General features: G+C 61.0%; 1 protein-coding gene across 1 annotated transcript in view; it reads right to left on the bottom strand.

Annotated features, from left to right (window-relative positions):
• The window catches only part of PTPRF (protein tyrosine phosphatase, receptor type F), an 84,330-nt gene that overhangs the window by 16,021 nt on the left and 45,631 nt on the right, over positions 1-22,678 (bottom strand). Inside the window, 14 exon segments of the mRNA XM_027537525.1 lie at positions 470-563; positions 660-913; positions 1,075-1,172; positions 1,847-2,030; positions 2,032-2,426; positions 2,506-2,623; positions 3,928-3,954; positions 6,910-7,103; positions 7,782-8,087; positions 11,525-11,669; positions 12,111-12,247; positions 12,462-13,043; positions 14,559-14,828; positions 20,269-20,280. Of these exon segments, the coding sequence (XP_027393326.1) occupies positions 470-563; positions 660-913; positions 1,075-1,172; positions 1,847-2,030; positions 2,032-2,426; positions 2,506-2,623; positions 3,928-3,954; positions 6,910-7,103; positions 7,782-8,087; positions 11,525-11,669; positions 12,111-12,247; positions 12,462-13,043; positions 14,559-14,828; positions 20,269-20,280 (2,816 nt within the window).

A 22,678-nucleotide genomic window follows, 5' to 3' on the forward strand; every position in this document is an offset into this window, starting at 1 on the left:
TGAGCCCGGCCTGATTCACTGTCCATGTAGAACCACGCCGGACACCAGCAGGCGGTGCCATTTCTCCCAGCCAACCTGCTAAGAAGGGGCCCTCTGGGTAACCTGCCCCTCACCCTCACCAGAGAGGGCTGGCTGCCCACCACTGCTGGGGTTCCACTCGAGCCCGTCTGTGACCTCTAGACCCCTGGAGACTGTGAGGCTCACAGGGCCTGAGAGTCGTTAGATCTGAGAGATGTCTCTGCCACTTCGCACCCCAGGGGATCCTCCACAAACCCCTCTGGGGAGGTCTCTGTAAGCCCTCCAGGAGTTCTCTGAAAGCTCCCAGGAGCCAGCTCAGAGTGCGTCTCCTCAGAGACGCGGGCAGGCTGCCAATCAGAGAATAATTCCAGTTTGGGGGGAGTCCCCGGGGCACAGCCAACCAGCGAAATGGGACTGCCATCAGGGCTGCCCTGGCCGGGTCCCCAGGCACCTCGTCCAGCTCCAGCTCCTCGGGCGTGCTCCACTGTGGCGCCAGCATGCTCCCTCCCATGCGGTCAATGGGCACCACCATGATGTAGAACCACCTGGGTGGGCAGAGGAGAGTCAGGACCGTCCTCCCCTGGCTTTGCATGGCCAGCCCCGCCCTCTTCCCCCCAGCCCCCGGAGACGTGTCTGCACACCTGACCAGTGCGGGTTCCTGCACGCGGGGCATGGTGAGGGTGAAGCGGCCGTCCTCGATGTAGGCCGAGGCTGGCAGTGGCTTGTGCGGCAGGAGGTCGGGGGCCGTGCGGATGGACACGAGGTGTTGCAGGCCCCCCGCGCTGCTGCCGCGGTTCATCAGCACAAATGAGTATTCGGTGTTGGGCTGCAGGTCTGCAATCAGCTTCCGCATGGAGTGCCCGTCCACCTCCACGCTCTGCCCATTGTACAGGATCTGCATGGGAAGGGAAGCGGGGGCGCAGGTGGCGTGTTCGGGTGAGGGGCCCCCTCCCAGGCCTGCGGGACAGAGCTTTGTGAACACAGACTCGAAGGCAGGGACTGCAACGTGGACCCCGCAGCAGGACTGCGTGTGCCGGGCCAGCCGGCCCCACCTACCCTGAAGGGCACTGCTGACTTGTAGGAGTCGGGCACCTCCCAGCTGAGCAGCACAGATGTCTTCATTGCAGCCTCCACACGGAAGTTCTTGGCAAACACTGTTGGGATGTAAGGGGAGAAGAGTCACCTCTGACTGCCTAAGGGGGATAACCGGGCCTGGAGGGCTCCCCGCTAGGAACAGATTGGGGGGAGCAGGGGGCAGGGGATTAGGGATGGCTGCAGAGGGCCAGAACCCCCACTCCCGCCAGCTTCCACTGCACACAGTTCAGCTCCCAGTCCCAGCTCTTCCTCATGGTGAGAACCGAGCGGGGCAGAAGCCACAGGACCCGTGGTCAGGCTCTCCAGAAGGGCATGGGTGAAGCTGGAGCTTACAGACAGCAGGTCAGAGTGACCAGAGGTCAGTGGGACTCGGTCACGAGAAGCCATGTGGCCGCGCACCAGAGCACAGTGGACCGTGTTCACTAGAGGTCAGGGGGTCGTGGCCCCAAGAGGTTAGTGTTGCATACCCAAGAGCAGTGATGCAGTCATGAGAGATCAGTGGGTCAAGGTCACGAGAGATTGGAGTTGCCCAGCAGAGGTCAGTAGGCCAAGGACAGCAGAGGTCAGAGGCCACACACAGAGAATGTGGCGCCTGTTCACTAGAGGTTAGTGATCATGGTCATGAGAGATTGGAGTGTCACACACCAGAGGTTGGTGGCTCACAGTCGCCAGAGGTCAGTGAGTCAAGGAGAGCAGAGGTCCCCAGGCGTAGCCACGTGCCCGCAGCACACACCTTGCTCCACGGGCATGGTCCGGGACTGGATGCTGGGGCTGAGCGGGCCGGCGCCCTTGCTGGTGCGTGCGCGGACCTTGATGTCGTAAGTGGTGTCTGGCTTGAGGCCGGAGAGCGTCAGGTGGGTGTCGGCAGTGACGTTCTGAAGCTCCTGCTGGCTGTTGATGTCACGGTACACCACGGTTGTAGTTGGTGATGCGCCCGTTCCTCTCCGCCAGCACTGGGGGGTCCCAGATCAGTTCCGTGGTAGATGTGGTCAGCCCTATCACGCGCAGGTTTTGGGGGAAACCGCTGGGCACGTCCTCGGGGGTCGTGATTTCCTTCTCGAACTCCTCGCCCAGGCCGGCCCGGTTCTTGGCAGTGAGCCGGAAGATGTAGGTGGCCCCTTTGTGCAGGCCAGTGACCGTAAAGTGCTGGTCGTCCTTGCCAAAATCGATGGTGCTGGGCCGCGCCTCGTCGGCTCGGCGGTACTGCAGCCGGTAGCCCAGGAGCTCCCCGGGCAGCTCCTTGGGCGGGTGCCACTGGAGCAGCGCCGTGTTCATGGCCGTGGTGCTGACCATCATGGTGGGCCGTCCTGGGACTGAACAACCACGCACTGGGCTCTGGCCCTGCCCTCCTCTCGGCCCCGCCCTCAGCTCTGACCCCAAAGCCTCACTCACCTGCCCCCGTGGTCGTGACAATTTTGGGCTTGCTGCGGGCACCGTCCCCCTTGGTGGTGTAGGCAGCCACGGTGATGGAGTAGGTGGTCTCCGGGGTCAGGCCGCTGATGGTGGTTTCCTAAAGGAGGAGGAGGGGCCCATTCCCATCACAGGAGAGCAAGGAGGGACCAGACCGGGCCAGCCACCCCAGGCACGTGGGCCAGAGGTCTTGGGAGGGGGGCTGTGCGGTGCTGGACTCTGCGGGAGGCAGTACAGGCAGGTGGATGTGTGCCCAGGAGGACCCAGCCTTTCCGGGGAGCCACAAGCCTGAGGCAGACAAGCTGCTCATTCTTCCTTTCAGACAAGAACAAAGGGCCACACTGTTCCTTCACTGCATTGTACTGTGAATGACACCTCGTGAGGTCCGGGCACACGTGACACACAGGGCAGACAGCCTCGCTCGCACGTAGCACCTCGCTCAGCTCTTGGCACGCACACCCATGCAGCCTGCGGCTCCTCCTGCACCCACAGGCAGAGGGCCACCTGTAGACACTAACGCATGCACACGCACACCAGAGGGAAGTGAGGGGTGGGCTGAGGCGCCACCCTGCAGCACTGAGTAGGACCCCTCCTGTCCCCATCCAGGCCCTGGCTCTGTGAGCACCGTATGCCTTGCAAAGCTTGCTGGGGCAGGGAAGAGAGATGAAGAGGACAGGGAATCCCCCCAACCCTAGGGAGCACACTGTCTCCAGTGACGCCTGAAAAGTCAGCCAGGGCAGTGTCCCCCTGCCTTGGCAGGCCCTGCCCACATGCCCATTTCCAGCCAAGGCATCATTTCCAGAGACATGCGGAAAAACACCATGGGAGGCCAAGCCACACCACACAGAGGGAACAGTGGGAAGAGGAAGGGGACCACCGCGCAGTGGAGACAGAGCTGTCACCACCAGCCCTGGCGTCCCTCCAGCTCTGAGCCTCGGGTGGGGCCGCTGCAGCGGCCACCAAACCCTCGCAGGCCCCTTCTGCCCTGGCTGGAGGGTCTCCCAGGGCTGGGGCTCCAGAACACACCGATGCCGGAACCCAGCCCCGAGACCCGCCTCCCAGCCTGGGCCTGGAGCAGGTGATTTTTCACTCCAGGGATCAATAAGGCCTAACGATCAGGATCGGATTTAACTCCATCCCCATCTGGCCAGAGCAAGGGCCAGGGCCCGGTCGATCTTGAACACTGGTCTGAAATTGCTGCTTGACAGGCGAGAAGTAAGGATTAGAGAAAATGCCAATCACTGCTCAGCTCGGGGCTCGGCGTAAACGCCAATTTTCTCCAGATGTGGCTGGTGCCCTGTGGATCTTGGCGGCTCAGGCTGGGAGGAGAGGCGGGGGAGGGGGAGTGTCCCACGAGCCCAGCCTAACCCAGGTCTTGCCCGCGCTCGCACACCTCTTACTTACATAGTCCTCGGACTCCTCTGGCTGCCACTGACCGCGGTACGGGGAGAGAAAGGGAGACAGGATGTGAAGGACTCTGACCCTGAGAGGGCCTGGTTGGGGGAAGGCTGGTGGCAGGCACGAGGCAGAGGGGTGGCACCCCAGGACCACTCGCCATCCAAAGATCCCAGCCCCTGCCTCACAGGCCCAGCTGGGGGCATCAAGGCTGAGGAGGGGAGACCTGGAGGGCAGAGGGCCAGAGCAACAGGGCTCCCTGACATTGAGGGGTCGGAGGGCGCCGCCTGGAGGTGCTTAGAGGGAGAGGCTGCCAGACTTGAGGGGGTGGGTCCTACAGCTCAGGCAGAGGGGTGGGGAGACACGGAAGTGCTGTATTGTACACAGAAGTGGCTGTACTGGTTTGCTGGAAACAGTCCTGGTCTAAGCTTGCTGTCCTGGTATGATTACTCACAACATCTTTTACTCTCAGAAGCATCCCACTTGGGAAGACAGATTTTGCAGTGTGCTCTAGGCAAGTGATGTTGTCCCAGGAACAGCAGAAGCTATGCTGTGGCTGGAAGGGGCGGGGCAGACTGGTCAGCAAGATGACAGAGGCCAAGAGTGCCAAGTTCAGAGTCTGGACCCTGCCCTACGGGCACTGGGAAAGACCCAGTTCCTTCCCAGGATACCTGAACATCGAGATAGGAAGGCACAGATCTGGGCTGGCGCTACTGCTGCTGCTGATTCTCAATATGTTCTTCTCCAGGCTGTGGTGCATGGAGGGTGGAGGGAGGAAGGTTCTGGGGCACTGGAGGGCTGGGGGTTGAGAGCTGTCCAGCACAGCACAGGAAGCGGGGCCATGCCATCCCCCGACCATGGGGTCCTCTGGCCCAACCGCCTCACAGTGCTGGTCTGATCTCTGTCCAGCAATCCCAGTTGCTCCTGTTCTGGGAAGCTGTCTTGAAAGTCCTTGCAAGGAGTGTGGGACAAGATATGGGAGGAGGCCCTCGGCCGTCCCTCCTGGCCTCGGCCACTTTCTAAGGTGTGCCTGGGCCCAGCCCTGCTCTAGGTTCCTTGCCTAGGGGGATGGGGGTTGCCCTTGCTATCCAAGCCAGGCATAGGTGTGGAGGGCCTTGCAAGGGGGAGACTGAGAGACACGAAGGGAAAGAGAAACAGATTGAGGCAAAACACGGGGCCAGAGGACGGAAGGGATCACAGGAGAGAAGAGGACAGACAGATGAAAATGCAGTCAGCGAGAGGGAGAGACAGAAACAGAGAGGAAAGAAAAACAGACCACAGGGAAAAAAAGAGACAGGGAGGTGGAGTCAGCGGCCACGAGAAACAGACTGGAGATGGGGACACACACATGAAGGGAGACAAGTCTGGCCAAACAGTCGTGGGGGGCACGCACGCCACTGATGAGGCCTGGGCTGAGCAGATGGTGCTGTGGGGAAGGACAGGCTGTGATGTCCTTGACCAGGCACTCGGGGAACAGCTGGGCCCTGTGGCCAGGCTGGGAACCAGGCCCCATCTGCTCACCTCCTGGCCTGGAGCACAATGACCCAGTCCGGGTGTCAGGGGCTACAAAGGCGGGTCCTCCACCTTCATTCGGCTTCCCTAGAGCTCGGGCGCATGTTTACCTCCTGTCACAGGAGATCTGAGACCAAGAGGACAGTGCCCTGCGTCCTCCGGCCCAGCTCCCTTCTAACCACTCGGGACCAGAAGGGGGCACCCGAAGAGAAGCAGCTTCTCTGGAGCCGCAGTGGCTGCAGCTGTGCTGCTGGTCTCCTGGGGCGGCAGGGCCGGAGGGAGCCCATTCCCCATTCCCGGGATGCTTCTGGGTGGGTGTGTCCACCCACCGAGGCTCCAGGAAGAGCCCTCAACCTGCCCCAGGAATGTAGTCACAGGCCCGCCTTCTCCCCCCTGCTCCCTTAGTGCTGGGTGGGCCCAGAGGAGGAACAGCGTAGCCTCTGGGCAGAAAACTGAAGCCAGCTGGAGCTGGAGACACGAAAGCCCTGCCTGCCTGTGGGTGAGTCCAACCCTAAGTGCAGCACGAAGGACACCAGTCTGATCCCAGCCTGCGGGACGGGGGTGGTGTGAAGAGCCAGACAGGGGGCCGGGGCGGGGGGTTGCATTCTGGGGGTAAGTCAGGCTCCACCCCCTCACAGCCCTGATTCTGGACAGAAAGCCCTTCAGCACAGACACGCCGCCAGGTGTCGTGAATCTTCAACAGACTATGTGGGGAGGGAAGTTATGATAGCAATTACAGGCCTTTCCCAGGAATCCTGAGACCTGGTCTCATATCTGAGCTCAGCCACCCCTTCCTGGGAAGTTCTGGCCCGCTCGCCCAGTCTCCCAGTGCCCCAGGTTCTCCTGGATAGCCAAACAGTGCTGAGAATACCCCAGGAACCTCACCCCAAGCTCCTGGGCAGAAGCACCATCCCCTGAGGACGGAAGGGTGTAGAGGTGTGAGTGAGATGGGCCGTAAGCCCAGCCCTTGAGAGCAAACATCAGCCTGGCCCGATTCACGGAACTCTGCCAGGACAACAGCCAAATGGGGGAGGTGACCGCCCCGGCTGTGAGAGGAGGAAGGCACAGCTCGAAAACCCAGCCTAACAGACAGCGGGTGCATTTCCTGCAAGCCGCCAAGGAGGGCTTGGGGTGTTGGGCTGAGGCCTGGGTGTGTGCCGACAGAGCTCTGCACTGCTGGCACCAGTGGCTGAGCCACTGAGGTGACTGCCAGGCTGGGACTGCCACCAGGGCAGGTGGGGCTGGCCAAGCCTGGGTTGGGACAGCTCGGGCAGACCCAAGACAGAGAAGGGAGTGATCCTGGCAGCTGGCCCTAACCTCCTGGTCTCAGCGCTTCCCCAAATGCCACAGCATGTCTTGGTGTCACCGGCCCTCTGAGAGCAGGCAGGGGAGGGGAGCGAACCTGGGTTCCAAAGAGGAAGTGGAATGTGATGGTCTCGCCCGCCTGCCTGCCGACCCCACCACCTCCCGGGGGCACACCTGGGCCTCGGCCAGCATGACGTCCTGGATGATGGGGGCGCCGCGGGGCTCGCCATTCTCCAGCCGCACGTAGGTGACCTGGTAGCCGCGGATCTGGCCATGCTGCTTGCTGGGGACGGGCAGCTTCCAGGAGACGCGCACGGCAGTGGAGTTGAGCGGCTCCACCTCCACCTTCCGCGGTGGCCCACTGGGCACTGAGGACCAGAAGGAGGAGGAAGTCAGGTGCATGGAGAAGGAAGTCAGGCGGGCACAGCACAGCTGCAGTGCCATGCCTCCGCACCCCACTGCCCCTGATGCGGTTGCCTTAGACTGTCTGTCCTGCAGAGGAACGTGGAGGGCTCCCTCCACCTGCACGGGGAAGAGCCTGGGACTCTGCAGCCCTTGGGCCCAGGACTGCCTCACTCGGTGGGGAGGAGGACCAAGGTGGGAGGTGGGGCACCAGGCCTTCGACCTGCCCAAGTCAGCACAATCTGTGCTGTCTCCTCTGGGCCCTGCGTCACCCTGACATCTAGTGAGGTGAGCCTCACTAGTGTCTCCAGAACCAGTCTCTCTGATTCTTGCCCTCTTTGGCCTCAGCCTTTTGAGGCTCCCCTGCTTGGGGAGCTCCGGGGCTGGGATTCAGGCACAGGCTGTCCCACGAGCTCCATCTCCCCAGGCGGGGCCATTAAGCCTGTACTGGGAAGATGGGGAGTCCCCCAGAGGCACTCGGGAGGCTGAGCCCTGGGTGTCCGGTTGGGACACCTCTTGCCTAGACCGAGGCACAGCCTCTCCTGCCTGCAGCATCCTGCTGGGCTGTCCCGTGCATCCTCACCCGTAGCAGGCAGCTCTCCTGTCCCCCGCCCCTCCCCTTGCCTATCCCCAGCGCTGCCTACCGTCCTCGTCGGTGCGGACCAGCACCGGGCTGCTCTCGGGGCCGGGGCCCACGTCCGTGTGCGCCCGCACCCACACCCGGTACTCCGTCCACTTCTCCAGGCCCACCAGGTCCCAGCTGGAGTGCTCGCGGCCGATGCCGTCCACCACGTGCCGCCCACGGTCCTCGCCGTCCACCGCCTCGTAGGCCACCGAGTACTGGGTGATGACGCCGTTGCGGCTGTCGGCCGGCGGCGGGACCCAACTTACCCGGACGGTGGTGGAGCCCACGCTCACACACGTCACCTTCTGGGGGGGTGCGGAGGGGGCTGGGGGAGACAAATGGGGGGGAAGCAGGCAGATGGAGGGTGGGGGGCCACTGGCACAGTAACCGGTCACGGAGGACAGAGACTCACCCAGGCGGGCTACTCCCGGGGGGCTGGCGTGGTTATTCCCGGGGCCCCTCCAGGCAAGCTGCCGCCACTGGCCACCAGACAGCCCGGCTCTCCCGCCGGACCACAGGCTCTCCACACACGCACGCACACACACACACAGGCCTCTAACGCAGTGCCTCACACATCCACCGTCTCATACGAAACACACACGGCATCAGACACACACAAGCAACAGAGGCCATGCCACCCTCATCCCTGCTCACGCCTACAACCACTCATGGCTGTGCCCACAGCTCTCCCCTTCTCAGGACAAGTGACCTGATGGCTCTTGTGGCGCGAGGCGGCCTGAGCCTGTGTCTGCCTGGACAGGGTGTCTATGGCCAAGGTGCAAAGCCCCCGGGGCAGTCTAAGGGAAAGGACCCATCAGAGGGGCCCTCACTCATCATTCCCAGACCCCAGTCCCACTGAGAACTCCGCTGTCATCACGGGGGTGTTCTCATCGTGAGTTCTGTTACCACCCTGCCCAGGATGCCAGCAGCCCCTCAACCCACTGGCTCCCAAGTCCCTCACCTTCAGAGCCTTCTCCTCCCTGCACTGCGGGCGTCCTGCCCCAGACACTGCCACTCTCTCTACAACTGGCCTCCAACACCCCCTGACAGGCCCTCGCCTCATGGCCCAGCTCAGCTGCTCAGGGTCCCCAGCCCACTGCCTGCCCTGCAGCCCCAGGGTCCCCATCTGCTGACCTACCATCCTCACTGCCCTTGCTATTCAGCTTAGACGCTCACCACTCATACCAACACGCCAAACTCTGAGCTCCTGCCTAGCCTGCGGCAGGTTCTGAATGACCCCATCCCCCACCCCCTCCAAGGCAGCACACGGGGCAGGTAGAAGAACCTGCCAAGGCTGGTGAGAGCCCTGTGAGTGCCCATGGCTCCCGGGACGATCCACGCTTGTCGGCTGGCCTCTGCTCTCTGCCCGCCACCCCCTACCACGCCGCTTGACGTAAAACACCTTCCACCTCCTCCACGCTCCTCAAACCTCCCTTCCTCTCGGCAGATAATCCCATCTCCTACTCTGCAGAGAAAACCAAGACCTCCCGACAGCAGCTCCTGCAGCTCTCAGTACCAAACCCACCAACTGGCCAGCTTTGGCTGCGGGTTTCTCCTTCCCCCACCCCAGGAAGGAAGGGAGTACCTTCCTGTCCAAGGCCAGTCTCTCCCCTTGCCTGTGCTCTACCCTCTTCCTCACTTCACAAGGTGCCAACTATCCTCTTTTCCGCACTGTCTACTTCTCGTGGACACATTTCCAATGACGTTTATGTGTGCTCAAGATTTCCCCATCTTAGTCTTCCTACATCCCATCCTTGGCCCCACAGCCTCCCCTACTGCACCAGCTGCAGTGTCCCCTTTCTCAGCTAAGCCTCTGTCTCTACCTCCGTGTCTCCCACACAAGCCTCCTGGGTCGCCAGTCGGCTTCAGCCCCTCACGCCAGGTCCACCCCTGCGTGTTACTACACCCAGTGGTCACGCTCTGGCCCTGACCACTCAGCAGTAACATCTGGTCTCCTTCTTGAAACTCTCTTCTTCTGACCTCCAAGACACCGCCATCTCCTGGAGTCCCTCCCATCCCTGGTCCTCCTTCTCAGTTGAACTCCAGCCCCAGCTCTGGATCCCGGCCACCCGCCAAGCATCAGCGCCCAGATGGCACACAGCTTCCCGAGCCTGGGGGCCTCTGCACCAGGCGTGCCGCTCATGCCTGCTTCTGTCTCACTTCCCATCCCAGGGAGTGAGTGGCACCACTCTCCTCCCAGGTCTGCACACCATGTACAAGGCTGCACCCGAGGCACCCCTCTCCCTTAGCCCACCCCCACACCTAATCTGTCACGAAGCCTGGCCAGCGGGATCCCAGACAGCTCTCAAAACCACCCCCGACCCCCACCTCCAGCTCCCCTAAGCCGCCACCACTTACCTAGAACGACGCACACCGCCTCCCGTCTCCAGCGTGCTGTTGGGCTGTTCCGCGCATTCTCACCCTTAGCTAGGCAGCTCTAGGCAGTTTCCTGTCCCCAAAGCCCTGATGCTGTCGTCAGGGGGCTGCTCTGGCCATACTGGCTGGCTGCTCACCCTGACCACAACCAGGCGCCTTCCTGCTTCAAGGTCTCTGGCACCTGCTGACCCCCTGCCTAGGGCTTCCGTGTCACCCAAGGAAGCCCCTTTGACCCCTCAGATAACACCAGCTTCCCGTCACATCTTCTCTCCACTGTTTGTTTCCTCCACGGCACTTTACACAAATATAATTAAAAGCTCATTTGGGTAATTGTGGGTTTAATATCTGTCTTCCCCACTAGACAAGGACCCCCGCGGGCAGAGGCCACGTCATGGTTGTGCTACTCCCAGCAGGGTGCATGGGCCCCGGCAGGAGTGTGGCAGGTGCTTGTAGAATGAATCCAGGAACACCAAGTCACACACGGCACATTCACACAATCCCATGTGACAAAAGGGGCCTCACAGGACCATGACATGTCATCACACGTGCTGTCTCAATGCCACGACCCCAACCAGCCACACATACTTGGCCCCATTATCACAGGCAACCTCACAGATGATGGCTCACTGTGGCCATGTGAGTACAGAGCCCATGGGCTCGCAATCTGTCGCCGGGAGGGAGAGGTGCAGAGAGCCAGACACCCTGAGACACACTGGTTGGGTCCCAATCCTAAGAACAGCCAATGGACACACCCAGACCCAACCACAGTGACAGACACCTTCAGGGGCTGCACAGCTGGGTGCTCAGACATGGACACACTCACAGCATCAGTCTCACGCAGGAACACAGTTGCACGCAGCACTCCTAAATGCGTACACACACAGCCTCATGCACAGTCCAACATGCGAGTGCCACACGGCCCCGGTGCGCCTCATCTCCCCCCGTGCGGCTGGCTCGGTGAGACTGCCTGGCTCACAGGGACTCCGTGGAGGGGGCAGGAGGCAGGAATATGGGTAACAGGGAGATGAGATGTGGGGACACAGGAGGGAAGACGCCGCTGGAGCAGCTCGGAAACACAGCGAGCACAGCGGTCCCTCGATGGAGGGTGGCTGCGGGCTAATGTGACCAGCACAGAGCGGGTGGGGGAGGAGACACAGAACTTACCTGGGCGGGGGCAGGGCTGAGGGAAGGCAGGAGGTGGGCAGGGAGCAGCAAGGGCAGCAGCCGCCCGGATGCAGACTAGAGGGCACTTACCTGTCCCTCACTTGGGATCCAGACTGAGCCCAGGGCCCAGCGGAACTGACCACCCGCCTGGTCGAGGGGAAAGGGTGCGCATGTGTGTATACCCGCCCAGCTGTAGCAGCCGTGGCTCTGGGAGACACTTACTGGACTGTGCTGTGCGAGCCTCAATGGTGGGGGTGAAGACTCCCACCCCCAGCTCAGAGCGGGCGGCCAGCTGGAAGCGGTACAGTGTGTCGGGCTTCAGGTCCTCTACGGTATAGGAGGACGTGGGGTCGAAGGTCACCTTGTGCTGGAAGAGCAAAGAGCACTCACTGACCACCCTGACCTCAAAGGTCACTCAGAGGTCACCCCCAACACGGGCTGATCCCTGCGGACCCACTGTAGCTGCAGGGCTGGTTCCCTGCCATGTGGCCACGTGGCCCATGCAAGGGCACCTCACTGACCACATGGGCATGGGAACACCACGGACATGGTGGCCTGGGGAACTTGAGGGCTCTGCTGGTGCCATGAGAGCCACAGAGCCGAGAAGACCCAGGACGGACTTAGGAGCTCTGTCCCCAGCACAGGGGTGACAAAGACTACAGAACCACACAGGCCAGCAAGGGTCCCAGAGCCTCAAGGGGCTGTGTCCCCACGACCCCAGAATCCAGGAAAGCCTGCCTAGGAGAGCCCAGCACGGACCCCCAGGACCGGGAGCAGCCCCCCTCCCTCCACACTGCTGGGTGTTCACCTGCTGGCCCTCGTCCTCTGCCGCCCAGTACACCAGCTCATACTTGACGATCCGCTCCTGCGGGGGCAGCAGCCACGAGAGCTGGATCCTGGTGTCTGAGTCCACCTCGGCCTGGAAGTCCGCGGGCTGGGCAGGCACTGCAACACCCCAGCCAGGCGCCGTCAGCCTCACCAATCCCCCAAGGGCAGGGGCCCCCAGCGGAAGGAGGCAGGGCCTCACCCAACCCCCACCCTGCCTCCCCAGTGGCTGTGTGTGCAGATACGGGCTTTCATCATCCCAAAGACCGCCCCCACCACCCCCCGGCTCACGGCCCGAGGGAGGGGGGTACCATCCAGCCTGGCCTGCGCCTACCTCCCTGCTGCGTCTTGACCTGGATGGTGGGGCTGGGGGGGCCGTCGCCCACGGCGGTGAAGGCCAGCACACGCAGGCTGTAGGTGATGCCAGGCAGCAGGCTGCCCACAGTGGTGAGGAGCCCGGCGTCTGTGTTGTGCTTGTGCCAGGCGCTCAGAGGGCGGCGGGAGTCGGGGGTGTAGTAGACGCGGTAGCCCCGCACCAGGCCGTTAGGCTCCTCGGGCGGCTCCCACTGCACCAGCATGGTGCTGGCGCTTAGCATGCGTGCCTGCACGCGGCGCGGGGGGCTGGAGGGCGCCTGCTCCCCCGTGCGCGCCCGCACCGCCTCGCTGGGCGGCCCGCGCCCGATGCTGTTCACCGCCAGCACGCGGAAGGCGTACTCTGAGAAAGGGCTCAGGCCGCCGATGCTGTAGCGGGTGGTGGCCACGCCGTCCACCTCCTGGAAGGGGCCTTCCGTGCCCGCTGGGCGGTACTGGATGCCATAGTAGGATACAGGCTCTGAGTTCCCAGAGTCCCAGGTCAGAGTGACGCTGGTGGCAGTTGTCTCTGTCACCACAAGGTCAATTGGAGGCTTCGGCAGGGCTGGGGACAAAGTGGAAGGCTTAGGGCTGCCTGAGGTCATGACCCCAGGAGCTGACCTTGCCCTGGGGTTCATCCAACCAGAGTGTGGTTGACCCCACCCCCACAGCCCTCCCCTGCAAAGAATCGCCTGAAAAGCCCTCGGTGACCACTGAGGTCTGGTAGCGGGGGCTGGTGGCCAGGCCCGTCAGTGCCTGCAGGGGCCTTGGGTCATTCGGTGTCCACCTAAGTCACTTCTAGGACTCCCTGGACCTCACACCAGCCCTGGTGGCTCATTGAGCAAACGGACCCAGAGGTGGCCTGCCTGGGCCCGTGCAGATGGGAGACACACAGGCCTCTGCAGTGCATCTGGGCTCACCCATTGGCAAGTGTGTGTAACAGGGGCGGGGAGAGGGAAGGGATTTCCTCAGGGAATGATCCTGGATTTGAGAGAGACGGATGGGGCTGCTGGCCCCACGGACACCATGGCTTGGCTCAAAAGGAGGGGAGAAGTCCCAGGTCCACAGCCAATCCCCGAACAACAGGCACTCACAAACTGAGTGCTGCTGGGGCGCCAGGCACTGCGCTAGGGCTGAGGACGCACTGTTACACGGTCACGTCGCTGCGCTCATGGGGTTCATATACCAGTGCGAGAGAGACGCGATCAGCGAGCAATGATCGTGGCTCTGGTATGTGTAATGCAGCAGAAAGCAGGGTGCTGAGATGGAGAAAAGTCCAGGGTGTCCCTGAATGGGGTGATTGGGGAAAGCTTCCCAGGACTGAGACCTGGAGAGCGAGGTGGAGCCAGTGACAGCAAGGGTGGGGTGAGAGCAGGTGACACTTGGGACTGTCAGCCTGCTCAGGTCACAGCAGTGCGGATCCTGGTCTTTATCTTAAAAGCAGTCAGAAGCCACCGCAGGGTGTTTCTCCCTTCTATAATGTGATGCTGCTCTGTTAAACAGAGGACTCACGCTGCAGAACGGGGGTGTTATCAGAGGGAAGACTGGAAGCAGAGCCCCCCAAGGAGTCTGGTCTACATGTGGCTGTCCTAGGGCCAGGGCAGAGAGAACCCACCTGCCTTGGCTACTGTTTCCCATCCTTCTTTCTGGGAGGCTGGGAAAGCTGAGGGTCCAGTTCTATGGTTAGAGGGGTGTGTGGTGGATTCAGACCCCCAGGGTTCAAGTCCCTGCTCCATCATTTACTTCCCTGTAACTCTGTGCCTCAGTTTCCTAACTTATAAAATGGGAACAACAAGAGAATCTATTTGCCAGGGTGACGCCACCTGAACAATATAACCTGTGCTTCCTAACCAGCACGGCATCTGCCCCGCAGGGACCTAGCACCTGTTAGCTCAAATATTTAAGCCAGTTTCTGACAGAAAGCCTTCCGTCCACCACTGAGGGCCAGGAGGACCCCCAGGGCCAGGCACCAGCAGGGTAACAACCCTCAGCCCCACCCATCTCCCGGCAGTCATGCCCCCCTTCCCCGCCCAGTCCAGGGAAGGCCACGGGCCATGGCCAGCACACCAGTGAGGCTCACCTTTCACGGTGACCTGGGCCGTGGCCTCGATCATGCCCAGGGAGGAGATGGCCACGCAAGTGTAGTTGGCGGAGCGCACCACGTTGCTGAGCTCCAGCACATTGCGGCCGACCGGCATCTCGTCCTCCTTGGTGAGCTCTTCGGCCCCCATCATCCACTTCACATAGGGCATGGGTGCGCCAACGGCGACGCACGTCAGGTTCACGCTGCCGCCCGGCATCACCTCCTGGCTGCTGGGAGGGATGGAGAAACGCGGAGCCACGCGGCGCACTGCGGGAGGAGGGAGAGAGGCGCTCACAGGCCGGGCAGGGCACGTGTGCGGGTGGAAGGGCAGGGGCCCCTCGTCCAAGAAGCCCCTCTCGTCAGAGCCAAGGGGTGGGGTTCCTGGGCCCTGGCTGACCCCCACCCATTCTGCTTTGGGGCCAGAATAGCCCCCGCTCTCAGGGAATGTCTGGAACACGAGAGATTCTGCAACCAAGCTCCCGTTTTACAGCCTAGGAAACTGAGGCCCAGGATTACAGGGGAATCAGTGCAAAGCCTGTAGGGGCCACATCCCAGGTTGCTCTCCAGTGCCCACCTCTACCTGCTCCCACCCCTGCCCCCACCAAGGAGGGTCTCCAGCAGGGCTAGCTGGGGCACTAGTGCGAGAGATCCAGGCACCCTAGGGTGGAGGGTCCTCAGAGCAGGACTCGGGCAGGGCAGAGGGTCAGCCCGGAAGTGACGTGGCCACCTTCTCTGAGGCCACTGCCTCCACCTCCAGGCTGTGATCCCCGGTGAAGAGATGAGGGCAGCAGCAGGACCACCTCCCAGGACCTCAGCCTGGCAGAGCCTGAGAACCCAAGAGGAGGGGCTGCTTCTAGGAGGGACTGGACAGGGGCCAGAGTTCTGGGCGGGCCAGGGACGTGGTCCGCGGGCAGGATGGGCATGACGATGGCAGTAACATGATGAGGGTGCCAAGCAGACGGCTTTCGGCACCAATGGACAGGGTCTCAAGGGGGAGGGTGGCTGTGCCTGGCCACAACCTCCAACCTTGGGCTCCCCGGGAAAGAAGCTGTTCTGCGCTTCTCAGTTCAAGGTGCAGCCTGGACCCCCCTCCCACCCCGCCTGCCAAAGTCTCGAGCTTGGTAAAGACATTCGGAACATGCAGAAGGAGGGAAGGCAAGCAAAACCTAGCCATGGGCAGACATGCTTGGCATGCAAACAGGGCATGCAGTTGGTGGGCAGAGGCTGGGGTGTGTCCTTCCTGGGCACCCCTACACGCAGGGCTGAAGAAGGCAGGCAGCGAGGCTAAGATTAGACCCAGAGGGCATCACTCAGGGTGCAGGTCTCTGAGGGTCCTTGCTGGGGAGCCCAGGCATGCAAAGGACCCATGGTGCTACATCGGGAACACCTCCACCACAGATGCCAGACTGCTGCTCGCTCAGCCCAAAAGCATGGAATCAGAGCTGGAAGTAACTGCAGACATCACCTGGTCCAACCTGTGACCTCATTACACAGAGGTCAAAGCTGCAACCCACAGACCAGACATCCAGCAAATCACCAGGTCCTGCTAAAGCACCACCTAAGATAGCTTTCCAACACTCTAATTTCTTGCCAAGTCCACAGGTGAATGCCACTTCCAAAGTCCAAGCCACCATCCTTCCCTGGATTGCTGTGCTGTGTTCTCCATTGCTCCTCCTGCTCTGGTCATCCCCCGACCCGGTCACTGGCCCTCCACAAACAGCCGGCACAAATCCTTATCTGTTCACGTTACCTGCCTGGTTAAAAACTCTCGCACCGAGCTTTGAATGACTCCTCAGCCCTCATTTTACTCAGCCTCAACTGTACCCACACTGCCTCCCTCCGAGGCCTCCAGTCAGAGCCAAAGCACCGCCTGTGCCACAGCCAGCGCCAGGGGCCGCGTCTACTTCCCTCGGTGCCCCGCGCTCACTGTGGTGTCAGCGTGTCTCCTCCCAGAACTGGCATCCCCATCTTCTTAGGAGAACCATCTCAGCCCCCATTTTTGGTTCATGGGCTATGCGACCCAGATGTGGCTCGAGAGGTAGAACCTTTGGCCTTTTGCGAAAACTATTAAGACACGTGGCTTTTCCTCTCCACTTCTGGTCTCTAACCTGGGGGGTGGGAGGCTGGGGACCACCTTTCACAATACTCGACAGGACCTGCTTGAGAACAAAGGAGCTACTGAGGAGAGCAGAGGTAGAGACAGAGACAGAAGAATGCCTGACCGAACTGTTTAAACACCTGGATCCAGCCGTGCCTGACGCCAAATCTACTTCTCTACTTTCAGTTTTGTAAGACAAGAGTTTCCATGTTTGGCGTTAAGCTGATAGAAGTGGGCTTCTGTCATCTGTCCTAAAGCCGGGAGTCTGCACTGGGTGGTAGCGCAGTGCTGTGCGGCAGGGGCACAGGTGGACCCCGGGGGCACGGCTGGCAGGAGAAAGCCACGACAAAGAGCTTCCTTTGAGCACTCCCCACAAACAGCAAAAGGCTGGGAGGCTCGGACATGGTGCAGGCACTCCCTGGGCTCTGGTGCTGAACCTGGGGCACAGGTCATGAGGCGCGGCATGCCCGCTGGTGGAGATGTAGCCTGGCTAAAGCAAAGAGGCTCACTAACTGACCAGCCCTCTCCTTGCCTCTCCCCTCTGTAGCCTGGCTAAGGCAAAAAGGCTCCGCGGTCCTAACTGACCAACTCTGTCCTTGCCTCTCCTCTCTGCCAGTGGCTTCCCCGTCTCCTCCTTGTTCATGGGCATCCAAATGGGTCTGGGGGGAAGAGAACCACTCTCGGGCACCTCCTCTGGGCTGCGGGTTTCCACGCTGTGGATGCCGGCACCTCCCAGTTAAAGAGGCGGGAACTGACAGCTGACACTCAGGGACGTGTTTATACACGTACTGGAAGCAGGTCCGTGGGATGAAAAGCTCAGGGCCCTTTGAGCCCTGGCTCACAGGGTGAAAAGAGAGACCCAGGCGGCTCCATGAAGAAGCTTCTGGGTCTCTTGAGGCTGCCGGGAGAAACACTCTCCAGTTGGCATGAGGATGGGCCTCAAGCCTGTGTCAGGGACACACCTGCCAGCTTGACGGTGGTCAGTGGCAGAATCTTGGGACCCGATCAGGTCCCTGGACATGAGAACAAAGAGCCCCAGGGGAAGGAAGTAGGTCATTGGTGGATAAACCTTAGGTCTCAACCTAAGCTGTGAAGAAAACTGACCGGTCTTTACCTCAAACAGTCCCGGAGAACAAGGTGTTCTCGCCACTATTAGGAAATAAGGGCCCTTGGGGAACTAACATTGAGAAGGGTTTGTTTTTATTTTTAAATTCCCCCCTTCCAGATGCAAGTGGAAGGGAGAACCCCAGGGGCTAAGGATGAGTGAGAGGTCAGAGGTGAGCCTTAGGATCACCCCTAGCACCAGGGCAGGGCCTCAAGCCCAGGGACTCCTGGACAGCACGCTCCAGCAGGGCACGTCCCTTCACAGGCCTGCTGGGCTTCAGCCAACACAAAGAGCCTGGACAGGTTTGCCGCAGAGCAGACTCATCTTCCCCACGGTGTAGAGGCTAGGACTACAGAGAGAAGGTGGGGGTAACAGAGGCAAGTGACCACTTCCTGGGACCCTGAGTATCTGTGGAGTCCCGAGTTCTGGATGGTCACCCCGCTGTCCCAAGCGCCAGGAGTGGCTGGTGCCTCCCTGCAGTCACTGACACGAGGCCTCCAGAAGGGGCAGGACTCGCCCTGGACTCGGGTCTACTGACAGCAGCAACAGCAGGGAAGGAAAAACCAGGGCCAGGGAAAAAACGCACCTAGGGTCTAATCCTGAGCTCCAACAATGACGGTCTATTACTGTTCCCCGAGCATCCTTACTGCTGACATTTTATAGACAATTTCCAAAACAGGGCCTTGCCATTTCTGGGTTATATTTCAGCTGTAACTTTTAAGTCTAATTATTTGAGCTGACAACCCCCTATAATAGGGCGGTGCGGCGCCTGGAGGCATCGGCATTCAGTGGAGTGACAGCCTAATCGCAGGGGGGAGGCAGCCCCGCAATCGGCATTCACTTGCGGAAATTTCCTGATGAAAATAACACAACATTAAGGAGGGGATAAGGGGCAGGATCCACCGTATCAAGATAAAATAACTCTTTAATAAATAACCTTGTGGCTGCCGCAGAGCAGTAATTAAATGCCAGCGCACTCGGCACACAGTTTTAAGTAAAGCTGGAAAAATGTAAGATGTAATTATCAGCACCAAACAAATTACCAGCACGGCAAATCCCCCCTGGAATATTTAGAAACTCATTTCTGCCTTCCCATTAAATATTATTTTTGGTGGAACCATGGAATGGTAAAAGGAGAAGGGACAAGGGACCGGGAGGGCGGGGGAGGGGCCCAGGGGGAGGTGGTGGCAGGCTGGGCTCTCTCTGCTGATGACCGTTTTCTGAACTCGCCCCAGGCAGATTTGCCCGGTCAGCGAAACGGTGTAACTGAAATGCCCCAGAGCTCAGGAGTGCATATGATGATGCTCAGGGCTGGTTTCTGAGCCAAGGCTGCAGTCCTCCTCCCGACAGGCTCCCTCTCCTCGTGGAGGAAACCCAACCCACAAAGAGAATGCACAGGACACCAGGTGGCCCGGGTCTGCTCCCTGGGGCTTCGCCCAGTGGACGGGAGCGCCTCCTCTGACGGCTCAGACCAAGGGACACAGGAAGGACTGCCGCCTGTGTCCTTGCCCCTCGGCCCCTGCTGTTGGACTGAGGGCGAGGAGTAGGGGCCTGGCCCTGAGGGTGTGAGACTGCTCTGGAATGGGGTGCTGCGAGGTCTCCGGGAAGCCCTCCCCGACCCACGGCCATGCTAGGGCTGCTGCGAGGCTCACACATGGCTCTAGGCAGCAGCTGACTGCTCGGTCAGATGTGAGCTCCTGGTCAAATGATGCCCAGCACCCAGTGTGGGGCTGGGGAAATGCCAGCTGTCTGGGAGAAGGTGGGAAGCTTGGACCAGGTGGGAAGGCCCTCACCTGGATCTCGCTGGAGAGGGAAGAGACCAGTCAATGGGACGCCTCCTCAGTGAGCCAAGGTGACGCCACTCACCCTTTGCCCGACACTAAGCTCAGTGGGCACAGCATGGCTGCTGTCCGTCCAGCTTCGGGGAGGTGCTCAAGGGTAGTGCAGACCCTGGAGGACGTTCACCCTGGGCTGCAGGATCTTGAGGGGTGAGCTCATTCTAGATTAGCCTTCCCCTTCATCTTCCCAACGGTTTCAGCTGAGCGCTAGCAAATGTGGATTTTAAGCAGGGGGGATGGGGGGAACTGTGGAAGGCCTCACAGGTGCACATAAAGCCCTACAGCTCTTGCAGAGCCCACAACCACTTCTGAGCTCCACCTGGAGCAGACAGCTGGCCTGGCCTGGGCACAAAGGCAGGGCCCAGTCTTGTGCCATGCACCGTGCCCCCCCAACCTCCCCAGCAGGGGAGCCCAGCTAAGGGGACATGCAGACACGTGGGGTGGTCAGGGACCCAAGCAGCAGAAACATGCGGGGCAGGGGGACCTGCCCACCCACCCCTGGTCCTGCCCACCTGCCGGCTCGAACAATGGGAGTGCAGAGCCCGACGGGTGGGCAGGCCTGACTGGGGTGAGCCCGAAGAGCTGACCGAGCCCTCTGGTCCCTACTGACGGGGGCATCCCGTCGATGGACGAACTGTAGATGGATAAGAAGTGAAAAGGACCAACCTTCTCGCTGATCTGAGAGATGAGAGTTTGGGTTGATGGCAGAGTGCGATGAGGATGAGGAGGGAATAAAAAAAAGACAAGGAGAAACACAGAGAGAGTAAAAACAGGCCAACCTTCATCTGCCCACACAGCACGGAAACGAGACAAGACTCTTGTGCCCCACGCACACACACGTGCCCACAGGTGCGCGCGGACCACGCCGCTCACAAAAGACTCAGGACTCATGGAGGACACGGGCGGACAGGGCTGGGTCCCGCCGGCAGGTGCCGGGTGCCAAAGGGCGGGACAGGGATGGGTGGGAGTGTGGCACAGGCAGGCCCCCATGCCTCACGCGCACCCCAAGGCTCAAACAGACTCACTGAGCTCAGGGCCCACCCAGCCCACAAACCCACCGAGGCACATGGGCCACTAGAACCCCGCCACCTTGAGGAAGCCCCATGCTGCGCGGCCCCAGAGTGTGAGGAAGCTGGTCTGGAGCCTGTGGGGAGAAGCCACGGAGCTGTCGCCCCGTTTACAGACAGTTGCGGCCCAGCGGCCAGGTCCCTGCAGAGAAGTGGGGAAGGGCGGGGGCAAGCAGGCCAGGCTCGGTGGAAAGCGTGGCCCCTCCCTGGTCCCTGGCAGCTGTGTGTCCTAAGAGCTAGACGAGAGAGACGCTGTGGATGGAAGGAGAGAGTGAGTCACTGGGGGAGGTAGTGGGATGGAGAGGCTGGTCCACCCGGCATGCCTGGGCCTGCTAGACCGTGGGTGGAGCTGCAGGCAACTGAGCAAAGTCAGACGAAACTGGGTGGTGCAGCCCCATGGTGTTTTCCCCGCGGCAGCAGTGGCTACTGATTGCCCAGCACTTTCTGCGTGCCCAGCACCAGGCTGGGAGCTCTACACGCACGGGCCTATGAAATGCAGCCACTTAGGGTCTGAGAGAGGGGGCCCCTAGTCTGCGGGACAGAGGAGGGGTGTGAGGTGGACACTGGAGCCAAATCCGAGGAGGAGACATGACTTCGGGCCCCATGGACGTGGCAGAAGAGAGTTAGAGATGGATGGAGACAAGAGCCAGAGTGAGGCTGTCCATCTGAAGAGTGTTTCGTAATGGTGGGGAGGAGGATTCCCCCAAGCTACACTGGGCAAGGTCTGGAGACCCTGTGAGCGGTGACCAGGGGGTGCTATTGTATCCAGTGGGTCGGTAAACACCCCAAAGTGCACAGGACAGCCCCACAGAGTGTAGGGTTACTTGGTCTCAAATGTCAATGGTGCTGAGGTTGAGAAACCCTGAGCTGGTGTCCCCACTGACCTCGATGCTAAGGCTGAGCCCAGGGCGGGCCTCCCACTGGCCTGGAGGGTGACAGGTGCCCTGTCTGGAAGGAAGCTTTACCACCGCTCTGCCGGGAAGCAGGCGGGCACAGGCCAGCACTGGGGGCTTTCTCCATGCGTGCCCACCCCCAAGAGGGGTTCAGGATACAGAGCTGGTGGCCAGCACCACAGAGGCTGTCCCAGAAAAGTAAAGGGCTGATGGGGCTCTCAGCACTGCTGGGGCAGAAAGCAGGGGCTCTGCCAAGACCATGATGAGGAGCGGGGGTGGACCCCAGATGCCAGGGTCCTAGCAGCACAGCTTAGGGTTCTGTCCTAGGGGTACAGGGCAAATCTCTCTCTGCAAAGCAGGGCGGGTACGGATTCAGGTGGGGGCCTGGCTATCAGACACGTCTTAGGGACGGACTGAGGACTGGCCCCACAGGAATGTGTGTGTGTGCCAGTAAGAGCGAGGAACAACCAAAGCGAGGCTGTCCCTATTTTAGGATTCTGAGAGGGCAGTGGCACCCTACTCCAGTACTCTTGCCTGGAAAATCCCACGGACGGAGGAGCCTGGTAGGCTGCAGTCCATGGGGTCGAGAAGAGTCGGACACGACTGAGCGACTTCACTTTCACTTTTCACTTTCATGCATTGGAGAAGGAAATGGCAACCCACTCCAGTGTTCTTGCCTGGAGAATCCCAGGGACCGGGGAGCCTGGTGGGCTGCCATCTCTGGGGTCGCACAGAGTCGGACACGACTGAAGCGACTTAGCAGCAGCAGCAGCAGCAAGTGGGGCTAGAACTAAAGGAACACCCATGTTCCCGGCCCAAAAGGCCTGTGGAAATGGGTCCGGGAAGGCAGTTCAGGAAGACCCGTGGGAGTGGGGGATGGGCCATGGCAGGAACCAGTTAAGAGTCCTGCCTGAGCCCATCACGTGCAGACAGTGAAGTTCCCACAGACAAGGAGGTAAGAGCCCCCTGATCAGAGCCCGAGCCACCAGCTACAGCAGCTGAGCTCAGCTCATCCAAAGAGACCTACTGTCCCACCTCGGGCTGAGGCCAGCGTGACGGTGACTTCAGAGAACGCCGCACAGCCAAGACGGCGACGAGGAGCTCAGCCACCCCAGC

The sequence above is a fragment of the Bos indicus x Bos taurus genome, chromosome 3 (assembly GCF_003369695.1).
Source record: "Bos indicus x Bos taurus breed Angus x Brahman F1 hybrid chromosome 3, Bos_hybrid_MaternalHap_v2.0, whole genome shotgun sequence".
In the NCBI taxonomy this organism is placed as follows: domain Eukaryota; kingdom Metazoa; phylum Chordata; class Mammalia; order Artiodactyla; family Bovidae; genus Bos; species Bos indicus x Bos taurus.